The sequence below is a fragment of the Puma concolor genome, chromosome C2, assembly GCF_028749965.1.
Source record: "Puma concolor isolate L17-30 chromosome C2, mPumCon1.1.hap2, whole genome shotgun sequence".
NCBI lineage: Eukaryota > Metazoa > Chordata > Mammalia > Carnivora > Felidae > Puma > Puma concolor.
The window spans coordinates 78,159,661-78,186,697 of NC_141675.1; the positions used below are offsets into that span (position 1 = coordinate 78,159,661).

General features: G+C 46.9%; 1 protein-coding gene across 11 annotated transcripts in view; it reads right to left on the reverse strand.

The window, feature by feature from the left end:
- DGKG (diacylglycerol kinase gamma) overlaps positions 1-27,037 on the reverse strand; it is a 216,274-nt gene that overhangs the window by 33,432 nt on the left and 155,805 nt on the right. For all 11 annotated transcript variants that reach the window (XR_015240176.1, XR_015240177.1, XR_015240173.1 and 8 more), the window contains one exon: positions 14,496-14,673. Coding sequence is in view for 1 of the 11 variants with exons in the window: in XM_025913893.2 (XP_025769678.1) it covers positions 14,496-14,673 (178 nt within the window). In the remaining 10 variants the exon portion in view is untranslated. The remainder of the gene's footprint in view (positions 1-14,495; positions 14,674-27,037) is intronic.

Genomic DNA, 27,037 nt, shown 5'->3' on the forward strand with positions numbered 1-27,037 from the left:
CATCCTGGGGTACCTGTATAATCTAATAAAGCCTGTGGGTGCCGTCCCTTTACCTGGGTTATAGTAGCACAGGTGAACTAGGATGTTAGGTATCATTTCTTTGGGCTGGATTCCTATCCACTTGGTGGGGTAACACTGGTTAGCTAATGCCCATCTGAAGCTCTTCCTGGCAGGGCTCTGTGTCTGACTAATTAGAAATGCAAAAAGGAGTTTGTCACTACTTAATAAATGGCTTCTGATAGACAACTAAGGAGTCCCAGGGTTCAAGGGAAATGGTGAGAAACACTACAGGGTCTTGAGTTTGGGGCTAACAGCTTCAGCTTAATCTCTGTGTCTACATAGGGCAGGTTATTTGTCTTTTCTGAGTCTGTTTGCTAAGCCTGCCATAACACAAGCCCATCGGGCTGGGTGGCTTAAAACAACACACATTTATTTTCTCACAGTTGTGTTGGCTGGACAGCTACGATCAAGGTGCTGGCAGGGTGGGTTTCCCCTGGGGCCTCTCTTCTAAGCACGCGCATCCCCGGTATGTCTGTCTGTGTGTCTAGACCTCCTCTTCTTTCAAGGACACCAGTCAGATTAGGTTAGGGCTGCCCTAACTGCCTCAGTCCATCTTAGTCACCTCTTTAAAGGTCCTGTCTCTGCATGCAGTCACCTTCTGAGGTAGAGGATTAGGGTTTCAACATAGGAATCCGGGGGGAGGCAAAATTCCCCCCAGGTCCCTGCCCATAACAGACACAATAATAAAACCTACTTCATGAGGTATTTTGCGGACAGAAGAGGTACAGGATGTGAAGGAGCTCTGCCAACAGCAGGAAGAAATGTCCCTCCTCACTCTGTTAGGGAGAAGTTGACATGCAGTGGAGGGGGGGCGGGGGTGTGGGACTTTCTTACTCTCTTCAGAAGGAGAGGACACAAGTGGGGCTCTGCCTTGTGGTGGGGCCAGGTTCAGTCCCCACAGTCCAGACAGGTGAGTGGTAGCTGGTAGGCCTCTCTCAAACTTGGCCTGCCAAGGCGGCGTGTCACGTGTCACCTTGGGCTCCTCTCCTGCCGCCAAATTTCCATGGAAATGGGCCACGTGCCCTTGGTGGTTCAGGCACCCAGAGCCTTAAAAGCTAAGCACTGAGCAGATTGCCTCAGCTTCCCACTGGGTCTGGTCTGTGCAGATGAAGGACTGCTCCTGGCGAAAGAGCTTCAAAGCCAACTTAGAAGCCTGGCAACCTGAAAATAGCCCGGGGGCGGGGAGATGGAGAGCCCCACAAGACTGTTTCTTGATTTTGGGGAAGGGAGGGGCTCTGGGGTTTCCTTGGGCACCAAAGGGTGGGTAAGGAAAGAGGCTTTAAGTGACTTATAGGATCTTCACCTGGACACATTCCCACCTGGCCTCTCAAAGCACCAGGCCCTTAGGGATCCCAACCATACCTGACCTGAAGAATAATCTAGGACCATGCTTTTCCTCACGATCCTAGCTCGGACATGGGGTAGAGGCAGAAGGACCTTTGCCAGAAAAATAAGCAGGCAGGAGGGCTCATTCCCTGGCATTCTGTAAACCCAACATGAAGAATGTGCTCCTAAGACTAGCCGTGGGGCAGAGACCTACATCGAATACTACTGCTGGGCACCCACAAGTGTCATTACCTCAGGAGAAGTCACTTAGCTTTTCTGAGTCTGTCTTTTATCTGGAAAATGTAGATACAGTAACCCACTGGCAGGGTTGTGGTGAGGTGTAGAAGTGATGCAATCAGAGGCCCTACACAGAGAGCACACAGAAAGCCCTTGAGAAACAGCGGCTGTTACAGGGATTTTATGTTTCCTTAGAAAGGGGCGACCTCAGAATATCCTGTCTTTGCTACATGGTGAGTGGCCTTCTGTGGATGGTAACTGACATGACCCAGAAAAGGTATTGCAGGAGGCAAAAGAAAGAGGGAGAGGAAGATACGGAAGGTGGGTAAGAGAGGAGAAGGTAGGGGGAGAATGAAGTGCTGAGGAGGAGAAAAGCAGATGTACCGTGAAGGCCAGAGGTACTGTGACCTTGAACTTTTAGGATGACTGTCCTTCCTGGCAAATGAAGCATCTCTATTATCACTCTTTGACTCTAAAGCAGGAGATTCAGCATTTTATTTGCAAATGAGTTCCTTTAGTTCCTTTTCTTCACCTGCGTGTGTGTGTGTGTGTGTGTGTGTGTGTGTGTGTGTGTGTGTGTGAGAGAGAGAGAGAGAGAGAGAGAGGGATGGAGGGAGGGGGAGAAAGAGAGAGAGAGAAAGAGAGAGATACAACTTCATAGGAATCCACTATTCCTGGCCTGAGCAAGGAAGAGTAGCGTTGGATCTGGAGATACTTCAGGCATAGTGTTGATACCCCTGCTAGTGAAGCACCTCCTTTGAGGGGAGTGTCCTTTGTGTCCTGCTGTTGTCATACTGGCTTGCAGGTTTTTTCTATTCCCAGGGATCTGTTTAAAACCCAACAAAAGTGTCCAGAGAGTGTTGAGTGGTCTTCGCCTCTGGAAAATCCAGATGGAAGCAGATCGGAAGGAGAAGCAGCCTAGAGCCTCTGCTTTCTAAAGAGGAGAGGCTGTAGGCTCGGAGGGAAAGGGAATGTGTTGATCTAGCAGGCAGGCGCTGGGATTTCTGTCTCTGCTCTGGCTATCTAGTTGTGTGGCCCTGGGCAAGTCACTTTCCTCCTCAGGGCCTCTATTTTCCCTGATTTGGCATAGGGGCATTCTACCCTTCAAGTCTGTTGGAGCTGTTCCAACAAAAGTAGAGTCTGGATTTCCTGACTGTCTGGGTCAAGAACAGATTGGCAGCAATCTTTACCACTCCTTACACTGTGCAGAAGTCAGAACATTCTGTGCAACCCTACACTGAGGCGAGAGAAAGAGTAAGCGCGGGCTCACAATGGCCATTGTTGTTGGTTCCTGAAAGCCTGCTGTGTGGTGGGGTGGGGAGGGAAGAGTGGGACCTCCATTCTGTGTGGCTTTCTCTTTCTGGGTTAGGCAGGGCTCTGAAGAAAGCTCTGTATTTTCTGGAAGGGGGGGCATCTAATCCTCTCTATGCATAAGGGTCAGGTGCTTCAAAAGGGGAGAGGCAGTGTGCTGGAGAATTCCTCAGGAAGAAATGATCTCCTAGAAATGGCTCTGAACCGAGCCTCTGACATCATCATGCCTCTAAGAAAAACCAAGAGTGAGAAGGTCTTTTAAGGCCTGGGAGGCAGTGGAGGTACAGGGAATCTTGACCTGGTGGTCCCAATGAAGTCATGAAGAAAATGACCATTACTGAGCACAGACTCTAGGCCAGGCAGGCCTAGAGCTTTACAAAGGTTATGCTTTTAACCCTCACGGCAACTCTGTTAGATAGCAACTATTATCTCGACATAAAAAACTCCTGAGGCTCAGTGGGGTTGAGAAGCTTGCCTAACGTCACAAAGCTGGCGTGTGGTACAGCTGGAATTCAAACCAAGGCTTGTTTGACTCCAAAAATAAGCTCTGAATAAAGAACTCAAGGCAGAGACAAAATACCTTAGAGTGACAGGGTTTCTGAGGGCAGGGAAGTGAGCATGGAGGGGGTGAGCCTCTTCTTGGCTCCTCTCAGGGAAGACTTCTTGGCTGCACAATCTTATTAAATGGAATGATGACTTTCTCGGCTTGAATGTCAAATGCTATTGTTGGTATGTTGTTGGTAATTGTTGGTGTATTGTCTGGCTTTACTTTGCTCATGGAGCTTGAGAAGCTCCAGGTACAGTGGATGTAATGAAATCAATCAATTAGTGGTGAGATTTTCCAGTTCAACTCAAACCTGATTCTCACGCATGACACATACAAGGTACGTTGCAGACATCTACACCCACCACGCTAATCACAGCTCAGAGAGATAAGCACACCACCCACCTGCCCCAGAAAAGCAAAAGCAGAGAGTTGTGATCAGAGAGACTTTTTCTGGTTGTTGGGTCAGGATTGGCCAGAAACGGGGGGTGGGGTGGGGGGGGTGGGGGGGGGGTGGGGGAGGGTATTGTGGTGTATATGGAGAGAATGCCATGTTTGGAATACTAGGACTTGGCTCTAGTCCCAGATCCATAAATCAGTGTGGCCTTGGACAGGTCAATTGACCTCCGTGAGCCTCATTTTTCTAATTATAAAGTGTTTCTCAAGAGTGTTGTAAGGGATTAAGATGAGATGAGGAGTATAAAGTATTTCTCACATCTAGTGTTAAATTCAAATAGATGCTTAACAAGTATGGGGCAAATCGGCCTGAAAACAGATCGAGTGTGCGGGAGGTGGAAAAGACACAGGTTCCAGTGTCAGGCGTCCATTCTGTGAATGTGTTGGGGGGGGGGGGCGGCGGTCTGCTGTGGAGGCTGACGGGAGAGGGCGGGGTGTGTGGGCAGAAGCTGGGATCCTGTTGGCTGGTTTGTGGGGAGGGAGGAACCACGCACGTGGCAGCGCCCCTTCTGTCTGACCCCTACTCCTGTTGGCTTTTGTTCCTTCTTCCTTTGGGCCACAGCCTCCCGGTTCCGGACCTGAGAGCTGTAAGCCTGCATCATGCATTAGCCTCTGAACAGGTCTCCTGCCACCAGTCCCCTTTCTTGTCCCCTAACCCAAACTGCATACTACTCTCCCATCCTATTGCTCCGGGCTTACACCCCGTCACCTCTTCCTCTCTTCCTATTATTCGAGGATCATGAACCAATTCTGTGGCACATTAGTCCAGGGTCTCTATCTCTCTGGCCTTCCCTTGTGCTACCTCTACACGCTAGTGCTCCCCGCCCGCCTTCCCCTCTTCTCCCTCACCGTCTTTTCAAATCCTTGCCAGCTTCAAGTATCAGCACACACACATCGCACCTTGCTCATTCATTCATTCATTCATGCATCCACTTATTCTTACATCAGATATTTCCCGATCACCTCCTAGATGCATGGCACAGTACTGGCAGCTGGGGATCAAGTTCCTAAGGAAAGCCTTTTTTTTTCTTGCCTCCCACACTCGTATGATACTGTTTCTGCCACTCCATGGCGCTTGCCTATCATACCAGTGTTAACACTACGGTTCTGCATAGATCTCCTGTAGGTAGACTGTGAACTACTGGAGGTCAGGACACATCCCACTCTTGGTTGCATCTTCCACAGCACCTGGAACACTGACAGTACTTGAAGGCAGGTTTGAATCCAGGCTCTATCATGTACACCTTTCTTGGGCCGCTTATCCCCATTAACCTCAGTGTCCTCAGCCGTAAAGTGGATTAAATACAGATGATGTCTGACTTGCAATTTTTTTGACTTTATAGAGACGCAAAAGCCATACATTCAGTAGAAACCATACCTCAAATTTTGAATCCCAGGCCAGTGATATGAGGTACCATGCTGTCTCATGATGCTGGGCAGGGGCAGCAAACCACAGCTCCCAGCCAGCCACACGATCACAGGGTACACAACTGATACATGACGACCCTTCCATACCCAAAGAGCCATTCTGGTTTTCAGTTTCAGTACAGGATTCATTACATTACAAGAGATGGGTCACACTTCATTATAAAATAGGCTTTGTGTGAGATGGTTTTGCCCAGCTGTAGGGTAATGTAAGTGTTCTAAGCACGTTTAAGGTAGGCTATGCTGCGATGTGGGTTAGGTAGGTTAGGTGTCGTAAACGCATTTTGAACTTACAGTATTTTCAGTTTACAATGGGATTACTAGGATGAAACCCTGTCGTAAGTCCAGGAAGATCTGTAATTAAATATGCAACCCCATAAGTAAGTGCTCAGTAAATAACACCTCAGTACGTATTTATCGATAAATTGAGGATATGAAACACTTCGTACCCAAATTAGGAACGGATCAAGAGCACCAATGTTCAGGCTGTGTGGAATGTGTGGCCAGCATGGAGTTCTGCTGTAGGCTGGGTCTTAGGAGACACCTGATATTAAATGGCTAAAAAGCTGCTACAGAGAAACAGGGTCTGGTGTGTGGGCCAAGATGGGGCAAACAGAAGAGGAAAAAATATAAGGTAGTCTAGGCCTTCTAGTCTAGAAGTTTCCTCTGCATGTGAAAAATGAAAGGTTCAACGGCTCTGTGGTTCTGTTTTGAGCAGCAAACTTCCTAAGGCAGGAATTAAGTAGAAGTTTGACTGCAGCTTGACCCTGTGTGAACAAGTTTCCCCCATCCTAGAGATGATGAGGCAGCCTCCAGAGGCACATTCTATCTTGCCAACCCCTCCCAGGTCTTGGTTGGGGATGGGGTGGGGAAGAGGAGGAGACACAGCTGGAGTCAGAGCCCTCTTGATTCAGAAGTCAGCTGAAGAAGAATAAAGGGTTGGTTTTATTTAATTTCCAGTGAATTTAGTTGGGTCAGGGACAGCCAGAAATGAGGGGGCTGGGGCAGGTACTCTGGTGTGTGCAGAAAGAATTCCACCTTGAAAGACTAGGACTTGGGCTCTAGTTCCAGATCCACCAATTTGTGTGACCCATTGGGCAGGTCCATTAATCTCTCTGGGTCTCATTTTCCTAATCCATAAGTTTTCTTCTTGGCATTCTTAGGGGGGAGCCACCAGGCTCACCAGTGCAGTGCTTCTCAAACTTCGATACACACATGATCACCAAAGGTTCTTGTGGGAACCCAGATTCGGCTCCAGCAGGTCTGGCCTAGGACCCGAGAGTCTACATTTCTGACACTGTCGGGTGATGCCCTTGCTGCTGGTTGTGGACCATATGAGGTTCTAGTGCAGAAATTGGGCAAATCCAGCCCGCTGCTTGTTTGTGTAAATAAAGTTGTATTGCAGCACGGCCACGTCCATTCATTTGTGTATTGTCCATGGCTGCTTTCACACTAAGTGGACAGAGTCAGATAGTTGCATCAGAGACCTTATGGCCCACAAAGCCTAACTATTTTAATAGTTACTATGTGACCCTTTACAGGAAAAGTTTGCCGATCCCTGCTCTAGTGTACTGGGAACTGGCCCGTGTGAGCTAAAGGACCTGCACTTCAGTATGGGTTTGGCCAAGGGCAAGCCACTTTACCTTGCTGGTCCTCACTTTCCTTATCTAGAGGGCACAATGATCTCTAGATTTCTAAGAGACCTGGGATTCTGGGATTTCAATGCTACATGGAAAACATTCTAGTTTCTATAGAAACGGGCTTCTGAGAACTAGGCTGTGTGGCCTTCATTTGGAAGCTGCAAAAAAGCATACCTGGTCCACCCCGCAGATCCCCCAGACAGCCCTGCCAGGTGCCCTGAGAGCCACACCTCATATAGGGTCAGCGGGGAACAGACAGGCGCCTGGAGAAGGGAAGAGCGAGGATTGGGAGGTGGACCCCCCCCCCCCCACCCAGCCTCCGGTACAGGCTGATGCTGGCACAGGGGCCCTGGAACATCGTGCCCTAGCACCCACCACACACACAAATTCCACTTTGCTGAGAGATCAACTCAAACACTAACTCACCACTCCAGGTGCCCCTGACCCTGGGTGCTTCTGGTCAACTAATATTAACTAAGACCTTTTGAGGTCTCAGAGACTGTGTCAGGCACAAGAATGTAGAAGGAATTGCGACATCTGGAGCTGAAGAGCTCACGGTCGGGTGGCAGACACCATGTAAGGAGAGAATTGTAGGGGAGTTCCACAGTCAGCCGTGAAGAGAAATGCGTGACTCTGGGTCTCCAGCTTGGGCCACGGGTGATGCCATTAACAAGGCAAGGAACGTGGACAGGGGGCAGCAGGCTTTCAGAGAGATGGAAGGGTGTATAAAGAGGGAGAAGATAACGCCTCATTTGGGGCATATTGATTCCGATGTGGGCACCTGAAGGACTGAAGGACAATGCTGTAGTTTCCTGTGAAAGGCAAAGCAGAGTTTCTCTGTAGGCCTGCAACGGGTTAAGAGGAATGACATGTATGTTGCCATGGTTACTTCCCAGCGCCGAGGGAAGTCCCACTACACACCCAAGTACCCCCGGCTCTTTAGGGATAACTCGCCTTGCTCTACCTCAGCCCCCAGGAGAGACCTTAGCCAGAAAGACCTCTGTGAAATGCACACTTGCTGGAAACATTTCTACTTTCTCTTAACCCCAGTGAGCGGTAAGTGGCTGACTACTGCTCGTTATCACTATCTTTCTGGTCAGAGCTCCACCAAATTGGAAAATTGGGAACCTCCAACTCTGGACAGCTCCTGAACCCCACAGGTCACTTTCTGTCATGGTTTCATATAAGTGAAAAGGACGTGCTGAGAAACAAAGAACTCACAAGCTCACAATTATTTTCTTGGCTCATCTGAGCTCCGGCTCCTTACCTGGGAATGTGAGTCTGAGATGGCTGGCTGGCGGCCCATGCCATCACTTTGAGATTTAGGGGATGGTCCACACATCAGTGAAAATCTACACGGGCACAGCGTGGAGGCAGAGAGAACGATGTGTGCCTGTAAAGTAGTAGGGGCAACCAAAGTGACCCTTCCCAGGCAAGACCTCTGCATCTGGGCAGATCTATGATGAGGCATTTTCCAGGAGGGGGCCTGTGTGTTGCCTGCTCAGTTGGTTTGAATGAGGCATATCCATGAGCTACACTGGCTGGCTGGTCTCCCTGGGGTTCGGGGTAGACATGTGACTCTCCTTCTTGGCATTTATCTCGGATCCTAATCACGTGCCTGTGGATTATTTTATTGAGGCCTGGCTCCCATACTCCCTAAGGGCTATAGGGACTGTGTCTGTTTTTGCTCATCATTGTTCCCTGGTGCCTGGCACTTGATAGGTACTTTGTAAATGTGTGCTGAATAAATGACAGAAAGCCTGTCTCCACTGCTGGAAAATTGACGTGAAAGTCTGGGGAGATTTGCCCTCTCCATTTGGAACCTTGTCTAGGATACCCTGTGTGCAGTTCAAGTGGGATGCACTAAGAAATCACTGAGAAAAATGTTGTTTTAATATCAGATAGACAGAGGAGTGTAGGTGTGGGTGATACAGCCTGAAGGCTATTGCTGGTTTACGGCTAAAGGTTGGATTGGGGCAGACGTGAAGCTCAGTGAAGAATTGGGAGAAAATGTGTAGGAAGTCCCCTTGTTCGTATATAGGGTGGGGCTAGAGGGAAACAATGGCGGAGCTCCCCAGGGCTTTGCACGGACTGATCCAGCTTTGTGTCATGCCCTTGGTGCTTCACCTGGATTCAAGACTTGGCACCCTTGTCTTTATCTTGATTCACTGGAGAGCCAACTCAGGGGTGACTTCCACACTGGAAGTAATAGCCATATGAACTCAAGCACAGTGCCAACAAATAACCCTAGAGTTACAGGTTGTCAGAGCCACAGGTAATTGAAAGATAATCTAGACCTCATTTCTGAAGCAGAGGTTAATAGAGTGAAGCTCTAAATCTGGCCCCTTTCTTATCACATACTAAATATTTATCACCCTCCATTTATCACTTAACAATAATTCTGATTACTATTGATCAAATGCTCACCATGTTCCAGGCACTCTCCTAAATGCTCTACGTGGATGATCTCATTTAACTCTCAAAACAATGCTGAGGGAGAGAGATTGTAATTGTTGCCACTTTGTATGGATTGAAATGGAGGCTTGGAGAGGTTAAATGACTTAACCAATGTCACATGGCTGATGGTGGGAAGGCCTGGGTCTTTCAACTTCTAGTTCAATGCTTAGTCCCTTATCCTACCTACACTGACTCCAAGTCCTCAAGATATATCTGAATTACTTATTTGCAGATCGCTTGCGCATCTTACTTATCAATTGAGTTTCTAATGGTATCATGAGATGAAACTCTCAGCTTCACAAATACTCACATATAACTCTTTAAAATACATTCCTTTTTTTTCCCCTCCAAGATTGTCTACTAAGTGCCTGTTCCTGTCCAGCTCCAGAATCTACTGCCCGCTGTGCTAGCAGACCAAAGGCAAGATTCCTTCCCCTTCTTCCCTACTCCCTCCCTCCAAAAAGCATTTCTGTAGAACAATGTGAGCCAGGTAGGTAGGATGTTAGGCTTTGAAGGGAACATAAAGATGAAGACCACATGCTCACCATTTTCCAGGCACTGGCAAGAGAAAGAAATGAGAAGGCAACCCATAATCAGTGTACTGTCAAGACAGAAAGCTTAAGTGCTCTAGGAATTCAGAGGCTGGATTCACTTCCAGAGGTGCCACCAGAAAAGAGGCAGCCTTTGACACAGGCCTTAAAGGAGGAGCAGAATTTCCACAAGTATATGTGGAACTTTTCCTTGGACTGGCATATATAAACATTTCCTGTTTTCTCAGTGCCTGGCTTGTACAATACACACAGTAGGACCTCAGATAAATTTTCTGGTTGGACACTAGCCATTTGGGGCTAGCTAGGAATCATGGTCTTGGTTCTGATGCTACCACTGAACATAAATTGTATAAGTCCTACCCCTTCTCTGGGTCTCTTGTTTTTCCCCAGCTATGAAATAGGGATGTGGAGGGGAGTGGGTATAACCTTACTCATGGGTTCTGGTTAGGATCACAATAAGCTAATATATGCAAGACTATTTGCAAGCCAAAATGAAAGATTTGACAAATGGAGGAGACTCTCTGTCACTATTCTTATTGGTGTTATAAAAACTAGGGGCGCCTGGGTGGCTCAGTCGGTTAAGCGTCCGACTTCAGCTCAGGTCACCATCTCGCGGTCCGCGAGTTCGAGCCCCGCGTCGGGTTCTGGGCTGATGGCTCAGAGCCTGGAGCCTGCTTCCGATTCTGTGTCTCCCTCTCTCTCTGCCCCTCCCCCGTTCATGCTGTGTCTCTCTCTGTCTCAAAAATAAAACGTTAAAAAAAATTAAAAAAAAAAAACTAAAAAGAACCAATGTCCATGTACTGCTTATTATCCAACAACTTTTTTTTTTTTTTTTTTTTTGGACTAACTACACTGGGTCAAGCAGTGGGGATACAAAGAGGAAATAACAGCCAGCCTCCATGCTTGGAACATGAAAGGTCTAGGAGATGCCAGTACAGTTGATGGTATAAGTTTAATGTGCTAGGACAAAGGCTGGGCTGGACTTTGGCAGGAGCTCTGCTCCTTTTTAGTGATAGTAAAGGTAGATGGCAATGCTAAAGATAAGAACTTCAAAATCAGAAATTCAACTGGTGTGCTCCAGAATAAACTAGGATTAAGGGTGAGGGAATTTCTTTTTAAGAGCTCCTACTATGTTCCAGACACTTTCACATCTATTATCCTCATGACAAGTTAGGTATTTTTATGCCCATTTTACAGATGAGGAAGCTGAGACTCAAGGAAGTTGGGTTTATAAAACCAGAAAGTGTAAAGCCTAAATGTAAACCCAAGTCATTCAATTGCAAGCTTGGTGATTTTCCCAGGACTCATTGTGTTCTAAACTATGCAATGTTTTCATAGAACTCATCCCATGCTCATCTTGAATGACCTTATTTCTTGGATTATTTTTCTAAGGAGAAAGACTGATCTGTGATGACAGAGGTTTGACAGTAACCTCTTCTACTGTCATTTCCTCTTACACCTCCTAAGATAAGTTGCTTCCCTCTGATTGCGCTTTCCTGACTTTTTCTTCACCTCCAATCCCAATGAAATTGCCAAGGAGTAAAGAATCCCAGCAAATGAAGAGCCTATAGAGAGAGATACTTGCCTTCTCAGTGGCTGGCCTATAAAATGTGAAACAAAACACACTGAAAGATGAAAGGAACCTGCCATACAATTTTGCTCAAAGAGCCCACCTAGACCACAACCTGTCCATTCCTTAATTTTGCAAAGCCGTGAAGAACCCATGATCTATAGGAGTCTATGTGCTTGTCACACTTGCCTATTTTACAGATAACAAACTGAAACCCACAAGAGTGAAAGACCTGCCCAACGTCACACACTAGTGAGAGGCAGAGTATGGATTGGAACCCAGGTCTCTCGACTCTCAGGCCGATGCTTTTCTACTAAAATAGGTTGTCTCTTTAGCTTCCTGCCCCCTCCCCCCATTTAACATCTCAACGTAAATGAGATCATGGCCCTTTCAAAAGGAAGCTCAATGCTGCTGTCTCTGTAAAGCCCAGAAGCCAGGCCCCCCTTTGGACTCTGCTCTGATCAGCTTATGTCTTCATCTAAAGAACAGGAAGTAGCTTCAGTTTTAGCTCTGATAGCACATTCTGGGGGTGGGAAAAGGGGATTTGGGGAAGAGAGTTCCAGTAGATGATGGTCAAGAGCAATCAGCAGACACATTACCCTTGCTTAAAGGGGAAGATACACGATCATATATGTAAGGAGAAGATAAGGGTTTTATCTTTGAGTCCTAAGCAGAACACGTCCTCAGCAAGAGCCTCCCCATGCCGTGGATGGGGGTAAGGGGAGGATTCTCCCACGATTCTGTTCTAATGGAACGGGTTGTCAGGGTGGGAGTTAGGGTACGAGCACCAGGGTGGGAAAGTCTGCATAAACTTTCTATAACCTCCAGTGCTTCCCCCACCCTCTGCCAGCACCCACAACTTCCCCTGCCAAGGGAGGAAGGAGGAACACATTATTCAGTTTAATAATTTATACAAATTGAAAAGTTTACTGGGTAAAATAAAGGGGACTTAGGAGAGCAACGGAGAAATTAAAATTCCTGAGTCCTCTCTCAAAGGGTGGAGGTGTGGAGATGATAACCCTTGACGACCTTGACTTGGAATATAACAATCTGATTGTATAACAGATGGGTCCCAAATAAGCAAGTAACTCCTCCCTTTGTTGGTCAGCCAAGTTTTGTCTCCTATGGTAAGATCACATCCAATCTGAGCATTTGCAGCCTGGGACATCAAAGAACACAGACCCAGATCCACGAATACTTTGTCTATGTTAGTGGTTCTCAAATCTGGCAGCCCATCAGAGTTGTCTGGGGTGCTCATTACAAATTTAGATTCCCAGGAACCAACACAGAGACTATTGGGTAGATCTGGGCTGGGGCCCAGTCATCTTCATTTTCAACAAGCAGGCCTGGTCTAAGAACCAATGATCTGGTTCAACCCCATTCATTTAGCTACCAAAATTTTACATGAGATGCTGGTTTTACAGCAAAGAAAGCTGAGATGCCAAAAATAGGTTAGTGCCAGTACTTGGACTGGAACCCAGTCTCCTGGCTCTTGATGTGGTATCTCTGTCAACACCTTCACACATGGCTTTCCTCCCTCAGCTCACCAGTCCATTGAGAACCCCTGAGGATCAGGGTGGCCATTCATCCAATCCACAGAAGATTCAGAGCTGCCCAGGTACTCTGATTGAGTTCCTACCTGGTTCATTGGTGGAAATGGCTGGTAAGGGGTAGGGATAAAGGTGTGTTCTATATCCTGGTGGGTTAATAGGGGAAGGTCCAGCTGATGGCTTCTAAGGCATACTATGCCGTTGCTCTGGTCAGAAAGAACAGTCAGTCCATAGAAGCAACCTGCTGTGTCAGAGGAGCCAGGGGGGCTGGGCTGACGGGGGAGAGTAGTGGCAGATGAAGTCGCTGAGGTAACATGAGGCCAGACCATCTAGGGCCCTTTAGGCCACATATAGATCTTTGGCTTTTGCTCTGAGCCACTGCAGGATTTTGAGCCAGAGAATGGCATAATCTGACATATTTTCCCAGGGGTACTCTGATGCAATAGTGAGAACAGACTCTGCAGGGACGGGGTAGAAGCAAGGAATCCAGTTAGGGGGATTTGTAGTGATCCAGGGGACAGCGGATGGTGGCTCAGATCAAGGTGGCAGAAATGCAGTGGTGAGAAGCGACGGGACCCTGGATGTTTTTTAAAAGTAGAGCTGACAGGTTTTCTGATAGACTAGATATGAGATGTGAGATAAAAGGGTGCTGAGTGTTTCCGCTCGAGCAATGGGCAGGCTGGAGTTAACATCAACAGAAATGGAGAAGTCTCTGGGTGGAGAAGTTTTGTGGGAGGGACATCAGGAGTTCAGTTTTAGATATGCTGAGTCACTGACACTCACGTGGTATTTAAATAAAGTCTCACGCCTGGATGAGGTCATCAAGAGACTGAGTACAGACAGAAAAGAGGGTTGAGTCCCTTGCCTGTGGACCGCCAGCACCAAGAGGTTAGAGAGATGGGGAATCAGAGAAAGAGACTGAAAAGGGGTAACCAGTGGGGTAGCTGGAAAACAGGAAGGTGTGGAATCCTGGAAGCCAAGTGAACAGTATTATCAGGAACAAGGACAGATTGGGTCAAATGCTGTTGATGAGTGAAGTAAGATCAAGTTTGAGAAGTGACCATTGGGTTTAGTTATGCGAGGACACGGGTAACCTAGAGAGCAGCATTTGACTCCTGACCTCACAGATCCCCAGGTTGATCACTGACTGTCATTTAGGGATCCCTTATTGTTATCTTCTCTTCTCAATTAGGTGGTAGATTTTGCAACAACAGGGATAAGTCAGCATGGCCCCAAATGGGTCCTTGTTGGGCTGTAGGACCTTCTAGAGCCTGCTGTTGGCCCTGATACAGTTTGCTAATAGGCCCACCTGAATACTCCTTTCACTGGGACACTGACCTAGAGCAATTTTCCTCATGCCTTGCTTACCTTGGATGCAGAATTTCAGTTCCTTGGGGTCAGTGACGACTTTCCTGCTTTCCCGTATCACAGCCCGGTTCTTCTTGGTTTCTCCCCAGAGATTGGTGCCTCCGTACATGCTGGGAATGTTGAGAATGGCAATGCCTTCAAGGAAGATGTTGCTCAGGTCTACCCCAACCCCGTCACACTGAGGGACAGACAGAAAAGGTCACTTGTTAGTGTTCTCAGTGTATCCCAACCCAAGGCTGTGTGTGTGTGTGTGTGTGTGTGTGTGTGTGTGTGTGTGTGTATGCACATGAGCATGTATGGTGGGGGCTCTCGTGAAGGGCGTGACAGGCCCTCAGCTACCTGCCTGCCTCTGTCAGATGCTGAATCCTGGGCAAAGCTGACGAGCCCTAATGCTTTGGCCACTGTAGTGGACTGGGGGAGATGCGATCCTGGTCGGCTCTGAGAACTAGAAGGGCCCAGAGGTCCTCCATAGATCTAGGGGCGCTTCAGGGATGATTCACAAGACAACGGCAAACCTGTTCTCATTATCATCTCATTATCATCAATTCTGTCTCTGCATAACCACTGTGAAGATATGGTGGGACGCTGAGCCCAGAATCTTAATGCATAGTAGATTTTCAACAAAGGACAGAGAAGTTCACCTCACCCCCTCCCTTTTTATCCCCCCTGTGAGAAGCACAAGACTTTAAGACTTGGAAGGCTTTCAGATACAGCATGGGGAATACAGTCAATGGTATTGTAATAGCACTGTATGGTGACAGATGGTAGCTATGTTTGTGGTGAACACAGCGTAAGGTACAGAGTTGTTGAATCACTATGTTGTACACCTGAAACTAATGTAACACTGTGTGTCAACCATACTTCAATAACAAAGGAAAAAAGATCTGGAAGCCTTTCAGAATTCGCCTGTCTCCCGTATCTGCATTTTAAGTGCAATTTTGGCATATGTGCTTGCTGACGCAGCAGAGTTTCTCTATCCAATCTCCACCACCCGCATCCCCCGCCAGGGACAAAAGGCCAGAAGGCTTGAATCTGCCTGTCTCACATATCTATAATCAGTCTACTTTTGGCATACTGTTTACCAATGCAGCAAGAAATATATTAGCTCTGATCTTTGTTCCTCAGGATTGGAGGTAGTTTACTTCATTTACAGAAGGAAAAAAAAACTAGACCCAGAGAGGTGAGCTAAGTTATTCAAGGTTGTACAGCTGATGATATAAAAAAGCAGGGCTTCAAAGTTAGGGAATTTGACTGTAAAGCCCAAGGTCTTTGTCTTACTTATTGTGAGGCAGGAAAAATGCAAAGTATGCAATAAAAATCCACTGTCTTTGAGGTTACCTACAAATCTAAACTTCCAGAGATTTCTCAACAGAGGAGGAACAGGAAGGCTTGGCTTGTTGCCATTTACATTTGCTTACCTCCTGATTTCTTCAAAACTCTAATTTATGGCACCCTATCATCTCCATGGCTTGTCCCCCAACTATGAAATGGAATGCAGTGAGCTTCTTTGGTAATCAGAAACTCACTTCTTGGCTGGGAAATTCTGATTATTTGAAAGGTTGCTTTGTTATGTTGAACCAGATTCTCTTCCTGCTTCTACCTATTGGTCCTATTCTCCCTGCTAAAGCCAGACAGATTGACCCTCCTTTCTCCTCCATGGGGACAGTCAAATACAAGATGACAATCATCACCATCACTGTTCATACGTACTAAGCACTGCCATATGCCAGGTTAAGCTTTCGTATACATCTCACGTATTACCTTAATAATCTTGGCTATCCCGTTTATATGTGTGGAAATGGAGACAAACAAGTGGTTAAGTAACTTGCCCAAAGTCACACAACGTACAAATGTAAGCACATAGATTTGAAGGCAGGCAGTCAGAGGCTAAGTCCTAAGGGCTCCACCATTAAGTTGTGCATCCTCTGGGCTGAACACTGTCAACTCTCTCAGCCCCTCCTGTGGGCCTTGGTTTTCAGACTCTCCCCATCCTGGTTGCCCCATTCTGCACAGACTGTTGTTTGTCACCCTCCTATTCTGTATGTCCTCCAACACTGAAAAATAACACCAACCACAAGATCTGATGGCACAGGAGGCCATGGCAGGATCACTTCCTGGGGCTGGGTTCCTCTAACACTATCATTTCCCAGAAATGAGATAATGTGGGAAGCCCAGGTAAGGGTGCAACACGTGTCCCTCTTTATCATGATCCTTATGGTTAAATATGACCACAGTTGCACTAGCTCTTTTGTTAGCAGCTAGATGACAGCTGAATCACTTCAGCTTGAATGGTGGTTGTCTCAGACACTCGGACCCTCATCCCATTATCTACTTCTCAGCCAGCTCTTCCCTATTGTGAACGTGTATAGGTATTTGTTGGTAAGTTTATTTATTTATTTTGGGAAATAGTGGGGGGGGGGAGGCAGCGGGAGGAGAGAGGGAGAGAGGGAGAGAGAGAGAGAGAGAGAGAGAGAGAGAGAGAGAGAGAGAGAATCCAAGCAGTCTCCATGCTGTCAGTGCAGAGCCCGATGCAGGGCTCAATCTCATGAACTGTGAGATTGTGACCTGAGCTGAAATCAAGAGTCAGATGTTAACCAACTGAGGCACCCTGTGCCTCATGTAGGTATTTTTAAAAATAACTTAGACATAAATAACTTAGACATATTGATGTCAATCAATTTCATCTGGTTCTTAGCCTAAGCCCCCTCTGTCCATCTGGTTTATTTTAAATCCTTATTCTATGACCCCTTGCCATAGGCTTCATATCATTTGGGGGTTAAGTCATTAAAACATGTATGTAAAGGGCAAAAGCAGGGACCAAGCCCTCTCTCTGGTCAGTTTAAGACAGCAGACACTGCTTAAACAGCCCACGAGGTGTGGCTGCCCTACTGGGGCTACATCCTCTGGACTGTCAGTCTATTTTTCATTACAATGTAGAATCATGGATATTAAAAATGAGAGTGCCTTAAAAGAACATGTCCCATCTTTCATAAATGAGGGCCAGAGAAGTTTAGGAACTTGCCTGTGGTCACTCAACTTACTAATGGTGGAGCCAGATTAGTATCTAGGTCTCCAGACCTCAATCCTGTATTTACTCCACGAAAGCATAAGATCTGTGCTGAGATCCAATGGCATTTCCTAAATGACCACCCTACAACCTCTACCAGAAAAGGAATAAGAGGACGCATATTAAATCACTAATACCTGTGTGCAAAGGGCAAAGAGTTGGTTAATAATTTATTCCAGAAACTTGCCAGGACTGGCATGTCTCCTTTTCTACTTTTCTGAAAACTGGGACATCTGTCCATTTGCCTCTCATTGGATCAATCCCACTCTGTTTTCTAGATTTGTCAAAGTGGCCCCTGAATGACGTGTATGTAGGTTTGTCCAGCAACTTGGATTCCAGTGTATGTATTTTCCAAGGCTAGTTAGTTCTCTACCGCTCTGTGTTGGGCTGTGGTATCCACCTTTAGCATCTGGCCTTCCATTTTTTGTTAGGGCTACTCTCTCTTGAAAAAGATAAAAACTCTTTTGGAGGCAAAGTCCTAATGAGCTATCTCCTTTCCATGTTCTTTTTTGCTTCAAACATCATCTAACATTCTGCTTGGCCTCCAACTTCAAGTTGAGTTGCTTTTGTGCATTCACACCTGGCTGCATGCCCACACTTTGCTTTTGCACGTATGCGTACAGTCCCCTGAAAGCATCGGCTCAACCCAGTGCTCCCTGTGACTGTCATGGTTATTTTTAAAACTCTTTTCCTTTTTCTTCCCAATAGAATTAATGAATTGTTCAAAATTTATTTTGGAATATCTTCTATTCCTTCCATCCTTTACACACACACGTATATATATATGGATATTAAAAAGTATATATATATACATACATATATATATATACACATATATATATATATATACACATATATATATATACACATACTCTGCACCCAACTGTATCTTCCTATATCCATAACACCTCTGAGACAAAACGGCCACTTTCCTTCTTGGCTATAGTTACTTCCACATCATCTCAATCTAGTTTTTGTTGGTTAAAATGTCCCTGCCCTTCCAGAGGTGATAATAATAGTATTAGCAGCTTATGTTTGGCAAGAGCTTCCTTGTGCACTGTGCTGGTCCCTCCCCTGCAGTCTCTCTCGAGACCCTCAGGGGCACCACTGCTACCCCCAAATGCCAGGGCCTTAAAGGAGCTAAGGTGCTTGCTCAAATCTACACAACTTGCCCCTCTATAGGCTGGCAGAGCTAGGATGCAAACCCAGGCAGTCAGATGCTATATCCCACTCTGGAGACGAAAGAGTCAATGAGGCAAATCAGGACTTTTGCTGATGCTAGACTTATAGCAAAATTAAACTCCAGCTGTTGTCTGAATAATTGAAATCTTCCCACCACTAAGTCTTGCAGAGTACTTAGAGCAGTGCCCGGCACATCGATGTTGGATACCAGTATTAGTTCTTGCCTCTGTGCCAGCTTTGTTAAAAAAAAAAAAAAAAAAAAAAAAGTATACCACTAGCACAGCACAGCCCTTGGCACATCGTATTCCAGAGTCATCTTTTTTTCCCTACTGCAGTTCTAAGTGTACCCTGTCACCTCCATCGCCAGTCATAACCAGCTAGAAAGGTTAGCTATTAACTTGGTAAGTTGCTAACCTCTCTCCAGGAGAGCAAACAGTCCTCCCTCTGCTTTCTGATAGATTGCCCCCTTCCCCCATTATGTCTTGGGTCATGGGCAGACCGGGGCAAATAGAAGAGATGGGAGGAGCCTAGGGGCTGTTGGACAGTAGGTGCCCCCCACCTTTGGAATGCACCTATTTGAAAAGTGAGAGGCAATGCAGTGTCTTGGAAAGAGCTCGCCTGGCCTTGAAGACAAAGAGATAATGGATTTAAATCTTGGCTCTGACTCTGGCGGCTGTGTGATCTCGCGATGGTTCCTTAACCTCTTGGCGCTTTAGTCTGTCATCTGTAAAATGGGGGTGGGGTGGTGGAGTAACTCTCACTTTAAGGGTTTGGTTGGTCTCTGGAAGGCAGTAGCATTCCAGAACTGTCTACGTTGTTATTACAGTTAATAACAATATTAACTGTGCCACGAGGCATATTTCAGCCTGAAATCATTGTCCCCCTACCTGAGGCCTTGCTAGAAGAATTTTAATGGCCTCATGGCCCAACCCAAGCTTGTGAGGGCCTTGTCAGCCCATACCTGCATGTCCGTTCTCCGGGGTTCTTGGCCTAGACATCACACATTGATTTCTTCCAGAATCCCAAGCCCATGTAGGTCTTGGGAAAGTGGAAAGCTGCGGTGCCGGATTTGGGAAAGTGGAGCCGAGGGTGGTACACTGTCGGCTTAAATAGAACATCGGCCTGGGGCTGCTCCCGGGCGGGTTCCTGAGCTAAATCCTCCAACCAGTTCCATGACGTCATTGGGCCCCCTCCCCCTGCTCCGGCCCAGGGGCTCCAGAGGAGAGCGCAAGGAGGGCGGCGGTCCCTGCGCGCACTTTAGCCTTCCCTAACCTAGGACTGGGCTACCAGGCTCCCCTCCAAGCCGAGGCTGCGCTGAACCCAGGTATTTATAGACTGCTCTGGGGCCGAAACAGAGAGCTCTTGTCCCCGGCAGCGAGCGCACACACGCCCGAAGTCGTGCGCACAGTCACACTGCGACGGCGGGCCGCCTGGGTCCGAGGCGGCGCTGCAGGCACGGGGTGGGGCTGGGAGCTTCGAGTCCAGCTCGGCTCCTGCGCCCTTGGAAGCGGTTCAGGAATCTGCCGGAGCCCCGGCCCGGAGCGGTCCGCGCCCGCGCCCGCGCCCGCCTCCTCCCAGGCCGGACTGCGCCGTCCCGCAGCTGTCGGCGACGTTCAACACTGCCTCCCTTGCGAAGACAATACCCACAGTTCTGGTTTCTTTGTGAGCCGGGGTTGGTTTGTTTGGCGGGGGGCTGGCTAGTGCGTAAGCAACCAGAAGACTGGGTTAGGAAGCCGAAGCGCACGCTTCCGTGCAAATGCAAGGCACTGCGAATACGTATTCATCTGTCCCTCCCAACCGCGCTATGCCCCACTTCCCCCACCCCACCCCCCCGGCCTTGATCTCTTGGATCCCTAAAATCCCCATCATTCTGGGCAGAACCAGCACCGCCAGGATCTCCGTGCGCCCCGAGAGGGGCAGAGAGCCGAGGAGATGAGGGAGGCATTGATGCTTCCCTGCCCTGGCTGAGGGCTTTTCCGCGCCCCAGTGCCTGCCGGCCTCGTTGACCTGAAAAAGGCTGCGGATCTGAACCTCCTCCCTGCTGAGCGAGGCCGCCTCCATTTCAGCCCTGTCGATCCTATTTCTGAAGGTCCTCAGAGAAGGAGATCCCATAATTTACTTGATGACCTGTTTCAGTTTTTAGCAGCTAGGAAATTCTCCCTTCTTCTAACCTCGATTCACGGTGCCACGGATTACGTCGAATTTTTCTGCTTTAGAACGCAGATTGTTTTTGTTTCATCCTCTTGCGGTTGGGCTGTGTCTGTCTGCTCTCTGGAATGACCCCTCCCAGGCCAGATCGGAGAGGTAACCCATGCCCCAACGGCTCTGGGGCGTTATGTCCCCGTTAGACTTGACATTCTCTTTTTTGCGTTCCCTGCCACTGCCTTATCTTGATTTGTTCCTCCCATCTTTGAGGACTCCTTCTTAGTCTTTCTTTTTAAATCTTTTTTTATTATGGGTATTTTTAAGTACTTAGGAATGTAGAATGAGAAATCCCATGTACCCCAAATGTCACCTTCAGCAATTAGCAACTCACAGTTAATTTCCCCAGTTCATTTCCCCATCTCCATACTAAATTCTTTTATATGAAATTCTTGATAGTCTATCATTTCATCTATACATACTTCTGTATTATGTTTAATGATGAGTCTTAAAAAAAAAGAATTACCCCAATATTATCATCACTCTTAAAAAGTAACAATTCCTTAATATCAATAAATATCCGGTAGTTGTTCAAATTTCCTTGATAATCTCATTGTTAAAAATAATTGGTTTGTCTAAAAGGTCTATAGATTTGTTTGATATGTCTCTTAGCTGTCTTTTGATCTATAAATTGCCTGTTCCTTTTTCCTTATATTTTAATATTTATTGAACGAAATGGGTCAATTGTGCATACAAGTCACTTCAGGATTATTGAAATGTAGATTCTGATTCTGGAGATCTGAGGTAAGGCCTGAGACTGCATCTGTGTGTGCTCCGGGGTGACCCTGATGCTGGTGTGAGGGGCCACACTTTGAGAAGGCTGTAATGTTTCCCAGACTCTGGATTTTGCTGATTGCATATCTGAGATGTCTTTTAAACATATTCTCAGTTTATCTCCTGTATGTCTGTTATATTGGTACTTCTAGGTTTAGAGGCTTGATCAGATTCAAGGCTGACATTTTACATCGAATGTAATCAATCAGTTAAATGTCTAAAATTTGAGTACAGTTGACACTTAAGTTGACTTTTTGTCAAGACTACTTTATCAGTGGGGGTATTTCCTAGTGCATCTCATTAGGAGGTTACAGTTTGCTTGTCTCTCTTTTTTTTTTTTTGTGATGTTCAGATTTTTAGTGGGTTCCAGTGTGGTCAACCTGAATCCTCCATTATAGAACTCTTAATTACTGGATGATGCTCTTTGTCTAGGCCCATTATTATAGTCCCTTAGTGGAAGGATACCCTTGAGGACACCCTAGTACCTTCTGTGCTTTTCTTTGGGATCTCTACAAATGTCATTTTCTCCATGAATTCTTCACTGTCCACTCTCAAAAAAAGGATCTCTCTCTCTTCCGAATCTGTGTTCTCATGGAAACAAAGTTTTAAAGGGTCATTGAGTCCAACCACTTCATTTTATAGATGAGAAAAATGGAAGTTAAATTGGAATGGCCCAATGTCACATAGCTAATCAGAATCAGCAGATCTGACATTAGACTTTTGGTCATTTGGATTGGCAACCAACAGGTCATGGGTGATTTTGTAAAGAGCGATTTTGGCAGCTGGATGAGGGCCTAAGCATAGAATCTTAGCATGGTAAAACCAGATGGATATTAGATCTGGTAACCTCTAATTACCAAAATGAGAACAATGAGTCATACAGTTGGTAAGTGACCTTCCTAGATTACACAGCTAACTCTTGTAAGAGCTAGGGTTTAACTGGGGACTGCAGGGTGGGTAGGCGTAGTAGTGAGGGAACAGAGTCAGAACAGCCATGTGGTTTGAGGGCAAATGGGGCTGGAGAGAGAAGATGGAATCTAAAGGGCAATATGATTGAGGAGAAGGGTTTTCATGGATGTTTGAGGCAGAGAAGATACTCAATGAATGAATACATGTTGGATAAATGCACAGAGGGAGGAGGACGTTGGGAGTACCCAGGGTGGAAGTAAATGGAGTGGAAAGGAAGTGGTGGACATTGGTCTGAGGAGGATACTGGAGTCCTTTCCTACTCTACTGAGTGAGAAATGGGGGCAGGGGTGTCTTTTGAAGAGTGAAGTAGGGAAGTACCGGGCAATGTCTAGGGAAAACAATATTTCAATTACAGTGGGGAGGAAGAGTGAGGGCTGAGGAAGAGGTGGATGATACCCAGACACACTTGAATAGGTTCTGAAGGGCTGAGAGGAGGATGGGCAGGAGGAGAGGGTGGCCTCACCTGATGCTGGGGCTCTATGTCAGAGCCTCAGATATACACTCAAGGGTTGGCTGACATAAAGACCTGACCGAGATCCTCCACCCCCTTTTTTGAGGGAACAGGATGCTGAGGTATTAGGCAGAAAGAAAGCATCTGTACCACCCTGTACAGACCCAGCCTCCTATAGGGCCCAGGTGAGAATGGGGGTGGTGCTCACTTACAGTGGGAACATTACTGCGTTGGGAGGCAGGGAGGGTGTTCTCTGTGAATTGCCTTGGCAAGTTGGAATGTAAGTTATACTATGGGGAAGGCTAGGCACAGGTCCAAGGTGTCCTTTGGTTTGAAAAGAGGAAAGGTGCTGAGGAAGAGGGTGAGCTGGATCCTAGAAAAGGCCTGTCATGGTAGCTGAAACTGGTCTGCACATAGGCCACAGAGTTGGGCCTACCTGCTTTTATTTCTGGACTCATTCCCTAAACTGCCAGCCACCTCTCTTAAGCATGTTAAAATCCTACCTTTCCAGCTCAAAACCTATCTCTTCTATAAGGCTTTTCCCAATGCTCTCGGTAGAAACTGATCTTTTCCTTCTCTGAATTTTCATTGCTTTATTTTTCTCTCAAATGTGGAATGCACATTCTGCTATGTATTATTCGCCTGTCCCCAGGAGACTTTCAGCTCCCAGAGGATAGGGCCCATATGTTACACAGCTCTATGTTTTCCATAGTACCTGGCATGCCTTATCCACATTAGATGCCCAGTATAACTATTTGTTAATTGAAAGAAAGAATGCGTGGAGAAATCCCAAAATGGAAAGGTGTTCTTTAAAGAAACCTGACAAGGTTTCTTTCCTTCTAGATGAATTTCCACAACTTCCAAAGATGAATATATGGACCGAATAAAGTAGACATCTGAATGTCCAGGTTAGGGAGAGAGAAGGAAGGTTAATCCAAGTGTGAAAGAAGTAGTCCTCTGATCACAGCTAAGGGAAATCTATAGCTGAACAGCTTGTAACAAGAATAGGGCACATGGGGCCTGATTTACATGAGACATTAAGAAACAGAAGACAAAAGCATTTACTCATCTATCAAGAATGATGAAAACCTACTTACTCTGTGCTAGACCCTGGGGATGGAGCAGAAATGGGACACAGTCCTCGCCTTCAAGGTGCTCACAGCAGGTCAATGCTAGAGGCAGTAGCGTGCTGCTAAGTGCTTAACAGCAGGATCTCCAGGAGGAAAAAAAAAAAAAAAAAAGCGGCAGCAGCTCTGATTGTGGTGTTCATGGTATAAATACTCCCACTATGGCCAGTTTCAAGCTCCCAACGTGACATCACTGAAAGTAGGGTTGGAACTGATGCACCAGCAAGCAAGCTGAGAAGGAAGTAGATATCTACATATCTCCAGGGCCTATGGCCAGAACAGAGACATTTATTGGGAGTGAAAGAAAAGCAGCCAGGGCAAACAATGATGTCTGTTTTCCCCAGAGAAGAACTAAAGAGAATATTTTTAGTGTCAGTAAGCTTATGTGTATCCCGAGGGAAGAGAAGGTGATAAATTGAGTGGTGTTAATGAGTGGTGATGGCATTATTGGAAACGTTGTCCAGTACTATCTATGTTTAAAAAAAAAATAGCCTGGCATATGGGTAAATCTTACAAGATATGGCTTTCCCTGCACTCAGAGGGGCAGTGTTATGTAATATTAAGGTACATCATTTATTGAGTAACTGTTATGAGCCAGGCACTTCATATATCTTATGTCTAATCCTTACAACCCTGCAGTGTTGGTATTTGTAGCCTCATTTTTACAGATGAGGAAACATGGACTTAGTGAAACTAAGGAAGGTCCTTCTTTTCCGAATTTATCCAGGTTCATGGTAGCCTTCATGAGCCTGAAGATTCCTGCGTGAAATGCAAATAATCAGCTCAAGAAGACAGTCCAACTTAGACACCACGTACCTGATGCCTGTTAACCTTGTGCTTTGTTACCTATGAGACCACTTTTTGAGTATTCTAGATACAAGGGAGTGGAGCCTTTATTTTAAGGAGGACACTGAAAAAAATGGAGTCAATGGAGAGAAGAGTGGTCAGTATAGTCATGGGTCTGTATACTGAGTCACATGAGGAGCAGGGGATGTTTAGCTCAGTGAAAATAATAGATGATGTGGAAGATAGATCTTTAGCCCTATGAGGGGCAGTTACATGTTCTGTAGCTGGAGCAAGAAGGAATGTTCTATGTGCCACCAGAGGGCATAAATAGGCCCAGTGGATGGGTGAGGAACTCAGTCATGCATCCCTCAAACACTTATTGTGCACCTGTTTTGTTCCAAGCACTGCGCTAAGTGCTGACAGGGGAAGGATATGGCGATGAACAGGACACACATCCTTGTTCAACACTGGGAAGAACTTTCTGAAAGTCCGAGCTGTCCAGCAATGGAATAGGGTTTTCAGGAAAAGTAGTGAGCTTCCTACCCTTGGAGTACCCAGGAAGAGGCTGGATGTGCACGTATCAGAATGTGCCAGAATGAATCTTTTTGTCGAGTGGTAAATAGGACTAAATCCCCTTCCAGTTTAGAGTCTACGTTCAGCCTTGCTTTGGCAGGCTGGAGCGCTGTACTGAAAATGTGTCATTGTGACCCCCCCCTCCCACCAGCTTCACCCACCCAGCTGCGTGCTCTGTGTTCTCTGACAGTGAGCTGTGGTGGGCCAGATAGACTGGAAAGTGGCTTCCAACTGTGACAGGGATGATGGAGTTTTGGCGGGTTTGTGTGGGCTCCAGGAATGCAGCATTGAAGCCATGTACACACAACCTGCTTAAGAACATCCCATGGGCAGAAAATGTTTTCTTCCTCTTCAGCCCTCCTCTGTTGCTGTGCCAGGCGGGCACAATGGTGCCTTTGAGAGGGGCAGCTGGAAGGGGGTGTTGGCAGGGAGGCTGGAAGTAGAACATTGCAGCTGGGGGGGGGGGGCTACCAAATTCATTTCCAGGAGCGAGCCTGCGCTGGGTGCCAGTTTCCAAAACAAAACTGCTGTTTCTCAGAGCCCATGGTGGTGGGTTGCCTCAGAGTTGGACAGAAGGCAAAGCCATTTCCTATACACTGCTCCACCCTCCCCGAGTTAAAAAACAAAACAAAACAAAAAACCCCAAAACCGGTGTATTGAGGCATTCTGCTCTGGATGCAGATTAACAGGTTTCGCTGTCTGTGTTGCTCAGGCCAACTTGGGGTGAATAGAGCTTTCTGAAGGGTCCAGCTTTCTGGCGGACAGGGCAGGGCTGACTGCCATGGAGACAGGCAGGGCTCAGGGGCAGGTAGGCTTCTGGGCCGTAAGAGAGGGCTCCAAATGGAGACCCCTTCTTCTGCCTTTCAGGGTCACTTCCTCTGATGCCACAGCTGCCTGGCACCATGACTCCCGCATGGGCTCTGCCCACTCACTGTCTTAACTCTCTTCGGTGGGAAAGAAGTGGGAGAACTCTGGCATTTCCTGCCCTGGGTTGACAGTTGTCTCAGACCCTCTGCTACTTTCAGAGGTCCCAGCAACCACTCAGGGATGGGTGTGGGAGGACTTCCCACTCAAGGCAGTTAGAAGGCCCAAGTGCCAGGCGGCACGCTCAGCCACCTCCCTCTTTGTGTTTCAAATGCAGCAAGGTGGGTCCCTTTTATTTTGGTGGCTTTCAACAAGAGGGTATCGCTGGAGGCTGGTCAAGTGGTCATTTCTGTTAGTGTTTACGCTAATTATGGGACTTTTCACTCTTTGGTTCAATTTTATGATTAATAACTACAGAGCAATGACTTAATTTCAGGCACTGGGCTAGGCCTGGGGATACAGAATCCTTGCTTCAGACAGAGTCCTTGCTTCAGACAGCTGACTGCCTAATAGATATGCCAGATCCCGAATGGGAGCTCCACTATCC